At 45.1% G+C, this 15,933-nt stretch overlaps 1 protein-coding gene across 2 annotated transcripts in view; it reads right to left on the minus strand.

Annotated features, from left to right (window-relative positions):
* The window catches only part of Mreg (melanoregulin), a 67,701-nt gene extending 52,014 nt beyond the window's left edge, over positions 1-15,687 (minus strand). The window contains exon 1 of one of the 2 annotated variants that reach the window (XM_020158570.2): positions 15,203-15,687. In XM_020158570.2, the coding sequence (XP_020014159.2) occupies positions 15,203-15,300 (98 nt within the window). In that variant the 5' untranslated portion in view covers positions 15,301-15,687. Of the gene's footprint in view, positions 1-15,004; positions 15,168-15,202 lie in introns of those variants that run through there. The other variant, XM_074071665.1, reaches the window with a different exon arrangement.
* Positions 15,688-15,933: the final 246 nt, after the last annotated feature.

The raw sequence follows: 15,933 nt of genomic DNA on the forward strand, positions 1-15,933 counted from the left end.
TCTCTCTCTCTCTCTCTCTCTTTGCTTCCCCATACTCTCTCTTTCTCTCCTTCCTTCCTTCTTTCCTTCATTCTTTCATGCTTGTATTCCTTCTTTCTTTACTGTTCCCAAGACAGATATTCTGCCTCTTTTCTTTATTAACCTACTTGATCCAATATTTAAACATCTTTTAACCCCAAGCTTAATCTTCATTCTATTACAAGTACTTAGAAACTGCTTTTGCTAAAAGCACCAACTCTTTCATGGGTAACTGAAAGCAGGGTAAAAACTAGCTTCTCTGCCTCCATTTTGCACCTGTCTCCTCTGCTCTGAGTCATTCTCTCCTGCACCCACCTTGGATTCCAGGAATAACAGGACTGATAGATAAACATCTTGTGATGAGTGGAATATTAACCCCTTCCCCCAGGCAGCAGTGACTTGCTTATGGAGACAAAACCCTACCAGACCAATCATGAGATAATAATCAACAAAACCACAGTTTTACCAGGACTGATTAATTATACTTGTTTCTTTCTGGAAGCTCATGTCAGTACCCCAAAGATGGTCTTGGAGTCACTGACCCCCTTTATCTGTACTGCCCAAGGTAGCCACGTTGATTAGCCCCCCTTTCTCTGTCCTTCACCACTGCTCATCTCTTTAATTGGCACAATGGGTTAAGCAGCCAAGCCTAATCTATTATTGGGCATCCAGGAGCTGGGGTTTTTGCCCTAAAACTCTGTGTCTGTTCCATTCATTCTGGAGCTCTTCTCAGTCTAGTCAGCTTCACTCATGACTTTCTTCAACACCAGAGACATGACCTCCATTGATGCGAAGGAGGAAAATCCCTGGGCTCCTGGTTTCTGGCCCCTCTCTCATGTACTCCCTCCCTTCAGCTTTCTACTCTCACAGCTGAAGAAGTGGAGCCCCAGTTGTGTTTCATCCATGTGCACCCTGCTTTCAAGGTCATGTGTCATACACAGATACCCCACTGGCAAGGATGACAAGAAGCCTGTGACCCAGGTCACAGACCCAGGTCTGTTTCCTCCAACTTAGGAAACACAGGGCTCAGGAAGACCACTCACTTGGTCCTCCCCTCTCCTCTGCTGACACTCACTCCTGGCCAGTTCTTCTGGGTTTGTGGCATTCAAGACCATCCACAGAGGGAAGATTCCCAAACCTTACCTGAACCTCAGCTCAGACCTGCCTCCCACAGCAGACATCCCATCTCCACTGGGACATCTAAGACACAGCACAAGCTCAACATCTAGCAAACCACACACCTGACCTCCACAACAACCTGACTGCCAGCAGCTCCCCCCCCCCCCCGCCATAGAAGAGGAGATCCATTCACCCCATCGCTCAAGCCAAGCCCTCAAAGTCATCCAGACTCCCCCACTCCCTACATCCAATGCATTGGAAAATTCTACTGGCTTTACATTTCAAAAATACCTATCTCCACCACTTATGGAGTCAAGACTTCCCCTGGGAGTGTTTTTCACCAAGATCTACTTCTTTCTTCCATTGCTTTCCACCAATCTGTTCTTAACAAAATGGCAAAATTATCCTTTTATCAGTTTTTTGTCTATTTGTTTGTTTGTTTTGTGGTCCTGGATTTTGAACTCAAGGCCTTGAGCTCGCTAGGCAGATGCTCTACCACTTGAGCCACAGTACCAGCTCCAGAAAATTCATATTATTTTATAGCCATGTCTAGAATGATCTCTCTCTCTCTCTCTTTCTTGGGGAGGGGGTTGAACTCAGGACTTTGCACAGCTAGGCAGATGCTCTAAAACTTGAGCCACTCGACCAGCCCTAAAGTGATCCTTTTAATATGATTATGTTACCCCTCTGCTCTGAATCCTCTAATGACTCCCATGTTTACTTAGAGTATAAACCAAAGCCCTCCAGTGGCCCACAGACTAGACAGGTACCAACCACTATGGTCTCTTTGCTGTTTGCTGAACTCACCAGTCACACCCCTACATCAGGACTCTTGCATGGACTGACCTATTCATCTGTACTGTTTCCTTCCAGATGTCTCACTCCCTCCCCTCTTTCAAACATCACCTTCTCCATAAGGCCTGTCCTGATTTAAAATGCATTTAAAATCATAAATATACCTCCCTCCCAAATCTATCTTTCCTTTTTCCTACACTTATCTCCTAGTGTGCTTATTGTGATTACTGATTATACTCCTGGCCTATTGCCACTAGAATAAAAGTCCATAAGGACAGAGAGCAGCATTTTTTACTCAATGATGTATCTCAGGTACTTAGTATAACCTGGCACAGAGTAGATACTCAATAAATATTTCCTGTTGAATGAATGAACTCTTGCTTCCCAAGTTCACAGGGCTCTGAGGAACAGAGACGAGGCTGCAATCTGTCTCTTAGCTCACAAACTGTTCACACTGTCCCACTGTTTATGTTGATGGTCAGGCTTGTAGCCTTGTGGGAGGAAGCAGGTAACAAACACATATGTTTATGTCAGGTGATGACCAGGACTATGAAGAAATACACAATGCATGAGGTTCAGATGGGAGACAGGCACTGTTTTAGAGATGGTAATCCAGAAGAACTATCTGATAAAATGACTTTGAGCAGAGATCTGAATAAAGGGAGGGAGTTTTCCATGTCAGTGACAAGAGAAAGACTGTGCTAGGCAGAGAGGATAAGGGCAAATGCCCTGAGACAGGTGTAGTTGGTATGTCTACAGAACCAGGAGAAGCCTGGTATAGCTGACAGATAAGGATTTCACCTTATGTACTGACTTTAAAATCTAAATTTAATAATCCCCAACTGGAAACCACTTTAAAGTCCACAATAGAACTGGTAACCTTGATGGACTATACTATTCAGCAAAGGAACTATGAAGTAAGCTGTCCAGAACACAATGGATCTCACAAAGTTAAACCAAGAGAGAAGTAAGGAAACACAGGGGTGTGATCCTGTTTGTGCAAAGCTTAAAAGCAGGTAAAACTAAAGTACATCTTGGAGGTGCACACCCAGTGGTAAAGCTCTAAAGAAAAATGAGGAGCTGACTCTTACAAAAGTCTAGAAGGGGTCGGTGAGGAGACGTGGATCTCCTGCCCTGGGAGCTGCTTGCAGAAGTATGCCCCCTATATATAGTTGTTCTCTGCACTCTATATATGTTTGCTTGTTTGTCTTTTTTTTTTTTCTGTCATATCACACATACAAGGTGTTAAAAGGGCTCTTTTTGTTGTTTGGTTGTTTGGTGGTACTAGTGTACCAAGTTCAGGGTCTCACACTTGCTAGGTAAGCACTCTATCATGTAAGCCACATGCCCTTACCTTTTTAACATTATTTTTCAGATAGGGTCTGTTGTTTTTGCCTAGGGCCTGACTCAGACTATGATCTTCTACCCACACCTCCTATGTAACTGGGGTTACAGGTGAGTCCTACTATACCTGGCTTATTGATTGAGATGGGGGTCTCACTAACTTTTTGCCTGGGCTGAACGTGAACCACAGTCCTCCTGATGTCTGCCTCCCAAGTAGCTAGGATTATAGGCATGAGTCACCACACCAGGCCTTAAAAGATTTTTTTTAAAAGAGAAGTCCAGGACCTGACGGATTCTCTGCTGAATTCTATCAGACCTTTAAAGAAGAACTAATACCAACTCTTCTCAAACTTTTCCATGAAATAGAGAGGGAAGGAAAACTGCCTAACTCATTCTATGAAGCCAGTATTACACTCATCCCAAAACCAGGCAAAGATACATCCAAAAAGGAGAGCTATAGGCCAATCTCCTTAATGAACATCGATGCAAAAATCCTCAATAAAATAATGGCAAACTAAACCCAACAAGATATCAAAAAGATCATACACCATGACCAAGTCAGCTTCACCCCAGGGATGCAGGAGTGGTTCAACAGACGCAAATCTATAAATGTAACACGGCACATTAATAGCAGCAAAGACAAAAAATACTTGATCATTTCAATAGATGCAGAAAAAGCCTTTGATAAGATCCAACACCACTTCATGATAAAAGCACTAAGAAAACTAGGAATAGAAGGAATGTACCTCAACATTATAAAGGCTATATATGACAAACCTACAGCCAGCATTATACTTAACGGAGAAAAACTGAAACCATTTCCTCTAAAAAAAATCAGGAATGAGACAAGGGTAATCACTTTCCCCACTCCTATTCAACATGGTTCTGCAATTCCTAGCCAGAGCAATTAGGCAAGAAGAAGAAATAAAAGGAATACAAATAGGTAAAGAAACTGTCAAAGTATCCCTATTTGCAGACGACAAGATCCTATACTTCAAAGACCCAAAGAACTCTACCCAAAAACTCCTAGACACCATAAACAGCTTCAGCAATGTGGCAGGATACAAAATCAACTTAGAAAAATCATTAGCTTTTCTATACTCCAATAACGAACAAACTGAGAAAGAATATATGGAAACAATTCCATTTACAATAGCCTCAAAAAAGATCACTTAGCAAAGGAGGTGAATGACCTTTACAAGGAGAACTACAAACCTTTGAAAAAAGAGACTGAGGAAGATTACAGGAGGTGGAAAGATCTGCTGCACTCATGGATTGGTAGAATCAACATAGTGAAAATGGCTATACTACCAAAAGCAATCTACATGTTCAATGCAATTCCCATCAAAATCCTAATGACATTCATCACAGAGATTGAAAAATCTACCCTAAAGTTCATTTGTAAACACAAAAAAGCATGACTAGGCAAGGCAATACTCAGCAAAAAGAGCAATGCTGGAGGTATCACAATACCCGACTTCAAACTATATTACAAAGCAAAAGCAATAAAAACAGCATGGTACTGGCAAAAAACAGACATGAAGACCAGTGGGACAGAATAGAGGACCCGGATATGAATCCACACAGCTATACCTACCTTATTTTTGACAAAGGCTCCAAAAACATACAATGGAGAAAAGACAGTCTCTTCAACAAATGTTGCTGGGAAAAGTGTTTATCTGCCTGCAGAAAACTGAAACTAGATCCATGCCTATCACCCTGTACTAGTATCAACTCAAAGTGGATTAAGGACCTTAACATCAGACCCGAAACTCTGAAGTTAGTACAGGAAAGAGCAGGGAATACTCTGGGAGCAATAGGTATAGATAAGGACTTCCTCAATAGAACCCCAGCAGTTCAGCATCTAAGAGAAAGGATGGACAAATGGGACTACATGAAATTAAAAAGCTTCTGCACAATAAAAAAAAATGGTCTCTAAACTGAAGAGACCACCCACAGAGTGGGAGAAAATATTTGCCAGCTACACATCAGACAAAGGACTGATAACCAGAATATACAGGGAGCTCAAAAAACTAAACTCTCCAAAAATCAATGAACCAATAAAGAAATGGGCAACTGAACTAAACGGAACTTTTTCAAAGGAAGAAGTACAAATGGCCAAAAAACACATGAAAAAATGCTCACCATCCCTGGCCATAAAGGAAATGCAAATCAAAACCACACTAAGATTCCACCTCACCCCTGTTAGAATAGCCATCATCAGCAACACCACCAACAACAGGTGTTGGCGAGGATGTGGGGAAAAAAGAACCCTCTTACACTGTTGGTGGGAATGCAAGCTAGTGCAACCACTCTGGAAAACAATATGGAGACTTCTTAAAAAATTAAACATAGATCTGCCATATGATCCAGCAATCCCACTCCAAGGGATATACCTGAAGGAATGTGACTCAGGTTACTCCAGAGGCACCTGCACACCCATGTTTATTGCAGCACTATTCACAATAGCCAAGTTATGGAAACAGCCAAGATACCCCACTATTGACGAATTATTTAAGAAAATGTGATATTTATACACAATGGAATTTTACTCAGCCACAACAAAGAATGAAATTTTGTCATTTTCAGATAAATGGATGGAACTGGGGCACATCATCTTAAGCAAAGTTAATCAGGCCAAAAATCCTATGTTCTCCCTCATATACAGACTTTAGACCTAAAACAAATACAGTAATATTATTGGACATGGGTCACACACTAAGGGAAGAACACACACAGGAGTAATAGGGAAAGGTAGAAAACCCAAAATTTGAAAGTGTTTGATGTGCCCACTGTAGAGGAGTGAATAAAGTAATCTTAAACTGACAGAGGCCACTGTGGGAAGGTGACCGGGAAATAGTGAAGAGGTGTGGTAGAGATGAACCAATTCAGGTTGTAACACACATGTGCATGGAAGCAATGCTAAGAATCTCTCTGTATAGCTATCTTTATCTCAGGCTAGCAAGTCTTTCTTATTATCTCTTATGTTTTAGAACAGGTTCTGCCTGGAAGCGAGTGGGGTGGGGGAACAGGGAGGGGCAGGAAGGGGGGCAAGGGGGAGAGATGGCCCAAACAATGGATACACATATGAATAAATGAATCAACAAACAAACAAACAAAAACTAAGTAAAAGGAAGTGAGGGGAGGGGGAAAGGTGGGGGTAGGGGGGAGAGATGACCCAAACAATGTATACACATATGAATAAATAAATAAACAATTTTTAAAAACTAAGTAAAGTCAATTCAGGCCTCTGCCAAACAGTGCAAGGTATACACTGTCTTTGGATACACAGGCTCACAAAAATTTTTTCCTAAAAGGGCACAAAAAATGGAATATATAATATGTAACCAGCATAAAACAAATATTTTTCAGCCAAACTAAAAAAGAGTCAAGTCTCCAACAGAATAAACTAGTTTAAGCGGAATTTACTTCTTAAACAAAGGTGTAGTGAGTGATACAATCACTTCAAGATATCAAGAAATTTCCAGGAAACCTAGATCATGTGATATACAAAAAAAAGACCTTGCATTTTCTGGGGAACTTGCACTGTCACTCAGACAGACGAATGCAGGTCACAAAAGGAGAAGAGAAATGTTACTGTGGGTTGCTGGGAAGCCAGGGGGAAAAAACTTTAAAAGGCATCCTCGTGAACTGTAAGCAGCTGACATCTTATAAAAGGTCCACCTCCCACTTATGGGGCCTGAGGCCCTGTTCCAAGAACAGCCCATGACATTCCCCATCTCTCCTGTATCTCTTAGGAAGGTCAGAGTCCCCTCCGAAAGGGATTCTTGGAGGCTGGGGCACCACCCTGGCCCTGTATTCGGATGCTTCCTGTCTCTGCTGGCTCTTTCTGTCAATCACTGACTGTAACCTGCAGGTTTCTGCAGGAAGCCAGGAATGAGAGGAGTTAGCATTTCGCCATACTGGCTCTGGGAACCCAGTAACACGGTGTGGCGAAAAGCAGGCCATCAGGGCCCCTGAGAGCTCTCACTGACACCAACACATTCACCACCACCTTTTGAAAGGCCTTCCCAGGGCAGAAGATGACTTGATCAGCTCAAAGGTCATGTGAGTCCACAGCATAAAATGAAAAGCGCTGGACATACAAAAGATGATTGTACTCCTACATCCATCGGTGGGGATTCCCTTTTTAATGTCAGGAGTGCTCCCCTCCCCCCACCCTTCCTCACACTGACATGTGGTCTCTAGCCTCAATACAGAAAAATGGGCCCAGTGTTTCTGGACCCTAAGCTGTCGCAATTCAGGGTAAGTGTCATACTTCAAACACAATTTCTTGCACACGCCACCTAAGCAGCTAGGGACACCCCTCTCTGCAAACTACACTAACTCTGCTCCTGTGAGGACACCGAACTACAACAGTGAATCCCTGCTCAGCCACTTGTGCCTGTCTCTGAGCAAGTTACTCAATCTCTCCGCTTCTTCAACTGGCAAGTGGAAACCAGAGCTGTAAACCCCAGTCCATCCTTATCATCCAAGATTTCATATTTGAAAATCCCCCCACTCACTCAACTTCACCTGTAACCTAAAATCAACACTAGGGAAGTTTCTGAGGTCATTCAAGGCAGGCACACAGCAGTGAAACACCAAAGGCAAGCATTTCCAGCTGAGGTTGGATAGGCAGCGCTCCGCCTTCTTGTTCCATCCAGCTCTCAGGGCTGGAAGCAAATGTCTTTCTGTGGCATAGTTAGTGGCATATTTTGCATTTGTGTACTTCTGGACGGTGCTTTCACTGCTTACAATGTCCCCCAGGTATAGTGCTGAAGTCCTAAAACACATGTTCTATAAACTTCATTCAGACATGAGACATAGTGGCCATCTGCCGTGAGGTCAACGTTAACGAGCCAACTGTATGTATTCAGCAAGGTGCCTTTAGGGGGAAACACTCAAAAGAAGACTGTGTGTTGAGCACTTGTGAATCCGGCTCACAGGAACCTAACGCTCCAGTCCTTCCCCTCAGAGCAGTGGCTTGGTATTCACTCATTCGATGTTCAAAGTGACTTTATAGACTCTAATTATCTCACATAACAAGCCCCAACTGTGCCTCACAGGGCTACGCAGGGAAGCAATTCACAGACACAAAGAATGACAGTGCCTTCTACATGGTGAGCATCAAGGACAGCCTGTGAAGGATCAGGAGAGAGAAGGGCAACTGTCAGAGGGGCTTCCTCCTCAGCCTCGCCTGCCCCTCAGCATCCTGAAGCAGGGTGACTCAAATATGTCACTTAAACTTCATGTGGGCCATATGGGGAAATTCAGTCCCTTCTTACAACAATGCCTGTGTGAGGACACAAATAATCATCCAGTACAAACTGAGACTGTATTTTTCCCTAATGGGTGTTCAGGCACTGTAGAAAAAATAAACCCCTGACACCTTTCCTCCGTTCATGGCTCACAGATGGGTGCATCAATTCTGTTATCATAACAGAAGCTGCACGTGGACACTGAGGAAGCAAAATGTAACCTCATTATGTGGGTCACTTAGGTGGCTTAAGAGAGTCACCAGTGGCTAAAAACTTAACCATGCTGTAAATTCTTTCCATTCCCTCTTTTGCTTTGGAACAACCAGACAGAGCCAGCGATGCCTCTCAATTAGTAACGGCCCTTGGAAATGAGAGAGTAAGAATTACACCTCCCTCAGGAAGCTCAAAGTAACCTTGATGAAGGACGCTTGAGGACATGACATTCCCAGGCAGCCTCCTCTCTCACGGTCCCTTTCAGTCTCTTCCTGGCCTCTCATGTGTCTATGCGTCCTTATGTGGCAGAGGTCTCTCCGCTTAAGATGACTATAGTTGGGCTTCCAGGGCCACCAGCTCGGGCTCAGGTGGATTTTTATATGACAGGGGCAGGTTTTGATCACTATGGAAGAAAGTCATGCTGCCAAAGTGAAGTGAAAACCAACGACTTGAGCTCACACATTCTCCCAAAGTCCTGTGATGGATGGAACAGTGCCCCCCAAAGGTATGTGCAAGAATAATCCCTGTACCTATGAATGAAACGGGGGCTTTGTGCAGCTTAATTAATAAGTCACAGATCTAGAGACGAGACCATCCTGGATTTCAGGGTGGACGCTGAATCCAAACGAGAGCGAGCTTTGAGCCTCTGGAGAAGAGAAACATGGAAGACAGTGGCAAAGACTGAAACTGTGCTGCCACAAGCCAAGGACACCAGGAACCTCCAGAAGCCAGAATCAACAAGATTTTACTCACAAGCCCTAGAGCCTGCTGACACCTTGATTTCAGACTTAAGGAGCTGAGGTGGAATAAGTTTCTGTGGCTTTAAGTCACCATGTTTGACGTAATTTATTGTGGCAGCCCTAGGAAATTAATAATACATACCCCCCAATCTGTTTTGCTTTTTCTGAGGTTTGAACTTAGGCAGTACTGAGGTTTGAACTTAGGGCCTTGCACTTGAGCCATTCTTCCAGCCCTTTCCTATTTTGGTTTTTGGTTTTTTTGGTTATTTCCACATAGAGGCTTATGCTTTTTGCCCATGCTTGCTCAGAGAACAATCCTCCTACCTATACCTCCCATGTAGCAGGGATTACAGGCTTACCACCAGCAGCTTGTTATTTGACATAGGGTCTTGCTAACTCCCTCCCTCCCCCCAGGCTGGCCTCAAACTGAGATCCTTTTACTTCTACCTTCCAATTAGCTGGGATTAGGGGCGTCAGCCACCACACCTGGCATAACATGAGTCATTCAACATTTTACAGATAAATGACCAATGATGCAGCCATCTCAAAACATTCCATCGTTCCCCTCAATGCAAACTGCTCTGTAGTTGTTGCTTTGATCACTGCTTACCCTACTGTTGGAATGTGGCCAGTGTGGGGATGGATGGCACAGGCTTATATAAACGCTTGACAAGATGAATCTCACACGATTTAGTACGACATGACTCCAGTCTCACTGACAGTGAGACAACAGTGAGTAGATGATTCAGAGACTGATCAAGCCTCTGGCTTTCTTTGGAACTGAAGCCTGGTTGTGATCAGACCACAAGTCATGTCTCCAGGCCTGGACTTGCTCTTACACTTCCTCATGTTAGTGATGCCTACAAAGGGTTTGGGGCTCAGCTCAGAGGTAGAGTGCTTGCCCAGAATCTGTGAAGCCTTGGGTTCCATACCCAACACTGAAGGGGGGGGGAGAGAAGGGGGGAAGGGAGGGGAAGGGCACTACAAAAAATATGCAAGTGAGTAAGATTCAGCCTCTCTAAGCTGGGCAGAGACCACCATTCTTGCCAGAGTTAAGCACCCACCTCATATCTGTGATACCAGGCAGAATACAGTAAGGGACCCAAGGGTAAAAAGAAAGAAAAAAGACACCATAACTTCCTATAGGGAGACTTTCTGAAGTTTCATCAACAAAGTAGGAACCAGAATGGGCCTTAAACACTGAGCAGGATTTAAGAAGTAGAGGAAGGAAGCTGAGGCACAGTAGCTCAGCCTGTAATCCTAGCTACTTGACACACTGAGTGGGTAAGATCATGGTGGTTCAAGTCCAGCTCAGGCAAGAAAAGTTCACAAGATTCCATTTCAACAGAAAAAGCTGAGAGTGGTGGTGCATGCCTGCCATCCCAGCTACAGCAGGAAGCTTAAAATAGGAAAATTGCAGTTCAGACCTGCCCAGACAAAAAGTGAGACCCTATCTCAAAAATAACCAGAGACAAAAATCTGGAGGTGTGGCTCAAGTGGTAGAGCACCTTCCTACCAAGCACTAAGCCCTGAGTTCAACCTCCAGTATGGGAGGAGGGGAGGAAGGAGACGGTGGGGGAAGGAGAAGGAAGCAGAGAGAAGGGGAGGAGGAGAAGGAGGAAGCAAACGGTGTCTCTGTAATGATTACGTTATTAGCACAGGCAGCAGTGGGAAGCCAGCTCCACTGTGCTGATCACAGGCAGAGACAGACAATGCAGAATCAGAGGAGCCAGGGGAGGGGAGACATGAAAGAAAGCACAATGGTCGCCACAGAGGTGGCGGTCCATGTACAGTGAAAAGAAGCACCCCATTTCTTTCTCTTGCAACTTTCACAGAGCAAGTTTCATGTAAGGAGAACCCCAGATTTCTGGGAGGAGCACCCAGTGAACCCAGATTTCAGTAGGAACCCCAAACTACTCACATCAATGGATGCTTACCTAAATGTACTCTCCCATGACAGCCAGCCATCCCTCAGCCACATCTCAATGCCATCCTTAGAGCTGTGTTTCTGGAAGGCTGACCCCAGACCACCCACAGCCAGACTACCTGGCATATTTAGTAAAATGCAATGCAGGCTTCCAGGACCTACCCCAAACCTGTAACTCACAATCTTTAGGACAGGTTCCAGAGCTATGGTTTAAAGCAAGTTTATTAGGTTGATCCTAGAGGAAAAAAAAAGTAATAACAGAGTTTTGTAAAGGAGTTTACTACTCTTTAAAAACATTTGTAGCCTAGTGTAGGGATACGTGTTTATAATCCCAGATGCTCAGGTTGCAGAGATCAGGAAGATCACAGTTCGAGACCAGCCCAGGCAAAAAGTTGGCAAGATCCCATCCCAACAAACAAGCTGAGCATAGTGGTGCATGCCTGTAACCCCAGCCAAATCAGAGGCATAAATTAGATCACGGTCCCAGGCTGCCTTGGGCAAAAAATCCTATATGAAAATGACTAAATCTAAAAAGGGCTGGGGGCATGGCTCAAATGATAGAGCACCTGCCTAGCAAAGCCCTGAGTTCAAAGCCCAGAACCACCAATAAATAAATAAATAGTAGTATGCAACACAAAAGACTCCAAAGCATGGTAGCGTTGAAGGTCACAGAGATAGTAAGAACTGTTAGCCAGGGAGCTCTCAGAAGATTTCTAGAGAAAGGGGAAAGAAACACAAGCGAGTGGGTGAGGGAAACACAGATGCACGTCCAAGAAGGTACAAGCTTCCCTCAAGGTACAAGGCTCCAGAAAAACCAAAGGACCAGGGTCAAAAACCTAAGTATCACTGTCAGACTGGCGAGTGAGCTGAGCAGGAGCTCCTCTTCCCAAACCAGCCAGAGGCCCTGGGCTGCTTTGAAAAAGGATTGGAGGTGACCGTGCACACACATGACAAATCTCGTGTCACAACAGTGCCTCTTCCAGGTATTGCTGCCTGCGGAGTGAATTAAAACATGAAAACCATTCTTGTAGACAGGAAAGGATTTAGTTAAGGAAAAAATGATGTCTGTAAAAATGCTTTTTATAAGCGAAAAAAATGACATGAAGCATTAAGTTCTCAATAAAATAATAATCCAGACCATCTGGCCACACGACTCACCACATCAATATTTCAAACCAGGCTCCGTGTGAAACAGTACGGCAGCTCCTCAAAAGTTATACGGGACCCAGCAACCCCCCTCCCAGGGCTCTACCCAAGAAAACTGAAACCATGTCTACACAGAACCTGCACCGGAAGGTTCACTGCGGCTTTATTCATAACAGCCCAAGGTGGAAACAGCTTGAGTCTCCATCACCTATCTGGTGAGCAGATAAACACAATGTGATATATCTACACAAGGGACTAGTACTCAGCCATCAAAAAGCTACAACACAGTGGACCTCGAAACCACCACCCTAAGTGCAAAGAGTCACACATGAAAGGCCACTTATTACATGATTCCATTTATACAAAGTACCCAGATGGCCAAATCCATGGTGCCAAAAAAGATAGATTAGTGATTGCCTGGTGAGGGTGGGAGGAATAGAAGAGTGACTGCTAAGGGATATGGGGTTTCTTTTTGAGAAAAACCCGTACCATTTTTTATGAAAATGCACTGGAATTAAATAGTGGTTATAGTTGCCCAGCCTTGTGTATGTATTAAAACCACTGAACTGTACACCTGAAAAATTAAAGATAAATTCGGTGTGTATGGTGGCACACACCTGTAATCCCAGCACCAGGCAGGCACAAGTAGGAGGAGTAGAAATTCAAGACCAGCCTGAGCTATACAGAGAGCAAGACCCTGTCTCAAAAAATAAATGATCAAAAATATAGCTAAACTAATAAAAATTAAAAATATATAAACAAGCTTTTTTTAAAAAAAACAAGGATTTCAAACCAGATCTTGAGGTGACTTAGGTAAGAAAAACATGCAGATTTCCATAGACACGAATACCACTGGTTCAGTCATCCACTAATGAGCTGTTCTGAAATACTTGTACTGCAATGGTGCCAGAGCGACACTCACCCACAACACCAGTCTCCTCATACTCACAAGCTCCGAGAATAGCAAGGATAATTAATAACAACTAACCTTTATGGACTGTTTTCCATGTGTCAGACACTATAGTAAGCACTTGGCCTCTGAAGTATGCACTATTACCACCCCTTCTTTACGGATGAGGAAACTGAGGCACAAATCACTTTAACAACTTGTGGCCGCTCACCCAGGTGGGTGACTCATTCCAGGCAATTGGATTTGTTAATACTCTGCTGTGCTGCTCCAACAAACCCCACCTTCTTCAAACCCCTTGCAAAAATCATCATTTAGATCCACTGAATATAAGCCAAGACAGGACAGGGTCTAGGTTTTAAAACAACTGAGTTAATTGACTGAATTAGCAATCCCAGTCAGAACACTGGAAGGGCCCAAGGCTCTGGGAGTGAAAGCAAGCCAAGGCTGCATTCCATGTTAACTAAAGGGACTGACAACTGAGGGGCATGCACAACCCAAGAGCGAAATTCTAGATTGTCATCCGCTACCTTCTAGACTAGAAGAGGATGATTTGGTTTCCCGTCGCCCACAATAATCTAGAACTCTAAAGTGCGAGCACTAAGAGCAAAACCAGTAAAAACACTGCACATTGTGTGTATGACTTCTTACATACTCAACATACATGACATATGTGCGTGCTCCCTAAACAGTGAAGAGCCGTGGATCATTCCATCCCCTAAATCATAGGAGAGGAAGACAAATGAGGACAATGTAATCAAACAAGATGCTTGAGGAGGCCTTGAAGGAAGCATGGAGGAAGGGACAGTGTGGCAAAAGGTCACCACCACTGCAAGCTTGAAGGGACTAAGGAAGAGTGGAGTGTTCCTACAGCAACCAGGAGTGCACAGTGTCCACCTTACTGGGAAACAAGGGAGGACAGGCGGGGGAGGGTTAGGTAAGACCTCCAAAGTCAAGGGAAGCGTTTGGACTTGATTCTGAGAAAAGGTTAGTCAGAGTTAGGAAAGATTCCTATATTGTTGCATAGCAGAAACTCTGGCTTCAGCATTTGCTCACCCAACCCTGGAATTCCACCTCATCTACTGCTTCCTAATTTCATTTTAAAATTTCCGTTTCTGTTTCTGAAGCAGGACCTAGTGGAACCTAAACTCAAGACACAAAATCATCGCCTAAAGAATCACAGCCCTGAACAAAAGTGACTTGTAGGGTTTCTTCACAAAAGCCTCTTAGCACACAGCTGAGGAGCGTGACACTTCCTAGCTTACCCTCTCCCGAGCCAACATCCCAGTGTAGGCTGTCCCTGTACAACATGCATTTCATGAGGGGAGAAAAATTTTCCTCGGCCCAGTCACTGACATTGTCTTCTCTTCGTAATGAACCTGAACCACCACGTAGCCAACTTTTTTGCTGATTTCCAAAGAAATCCACGGTGGCTTATTTCACCCTAAATGAGCTATCAAACACCGGATCACAGCTGCATTTTACGAGACGCCCCCCTCCCCTACGCCCCAAAGCACTTTCCCCTGGCACCCACCTGAATGTCAGCTGTCTTCGGGCAATCAATCAATCAATAAAGTAAGTCTAACATCTCACACCAAAACACCCCGAGAGACACCAAGGGGCTGGGTTTGCGCCCCACCGTCACCTGCCTGCAAGTCCACCTGCCCGGCAGGGACGCAAGATGCCCGGCGGCAGCCAGGTGAGCGCGGTCCCGGCCGGGGCGGACACCCACCTGACCAGCGGCTCCTTCTCGGGCAGCGCGGGCTCCTCCAGGCAGGGACACCGGCGACAGCAGCAGCAGCAGGTCCGCAGCCAGCCCCTCAGCCCCATGGACAGCGAGAGTCTCCGCGGAAGCCGCAGGGTTGGAGCGAGGCGCGCGGTCGCGATCGCGGCTGGGGCGCAGCCACCGACCAGGGTCCAGGCGCCGGGACAGTGGAGGCCTGGCCCGGGCGCATCACGCCGCGGCCGGGGACGCGGGCCAGGGGCTGCAAGAACGCGCGCCGCTCGCACTTGAGGTTTGTTTGGGGCGTGGGTTTCGCTTCAGCTTTTTTTTTTTTATCCCCCCCTCTCTCTTTTAATTCCCCGGGCGCAAATTGGGGCGCATGCGTCCCCGAGACGCCCGCTGCTGCCCTCTAAGGAGGAATCCCGGGACTCCAGCCAGACCCCGGGCCAGGACCCGCAGGCAGCTGCGTCTGGAGGAGGGTGGCCCGGGGAAGCCACAGAGCAAGCGGCGCGCTGGGCTGTACCTAATCATCCTTTTTTATTGGCTTCATTGCCGAGGAAATAAAAGGTCTTTCCCGCCCTTGAAGCAGAGTTGAAGGCATGAGTTTAATCTGCTAGCCCCACGCAGAGGACAAGTTAGGAAGAGACTGTGGGTTGACACATTTTCTTTTTAAGTAATATAGTCACAATATATGATTTGAAAAAAAAAAGTTTTCAAATTTCCAGTCCTTGTACAGCCCC

The sequence above is a fragment of the Castor canadensis genome, chromosome 4 (genome assembly GCF_047511655.1).
Source record: "Castor canadensis chromosome 4, mCasCan1.hap1v2, whole genome shotgun sequence".
In the NCBI taxonomy this organism is placed as follows: Eukaryota; Metazoa; Chordata; class Mammalia; order Rodentia; family Castoridae; genus Castor; species Castor canadensis.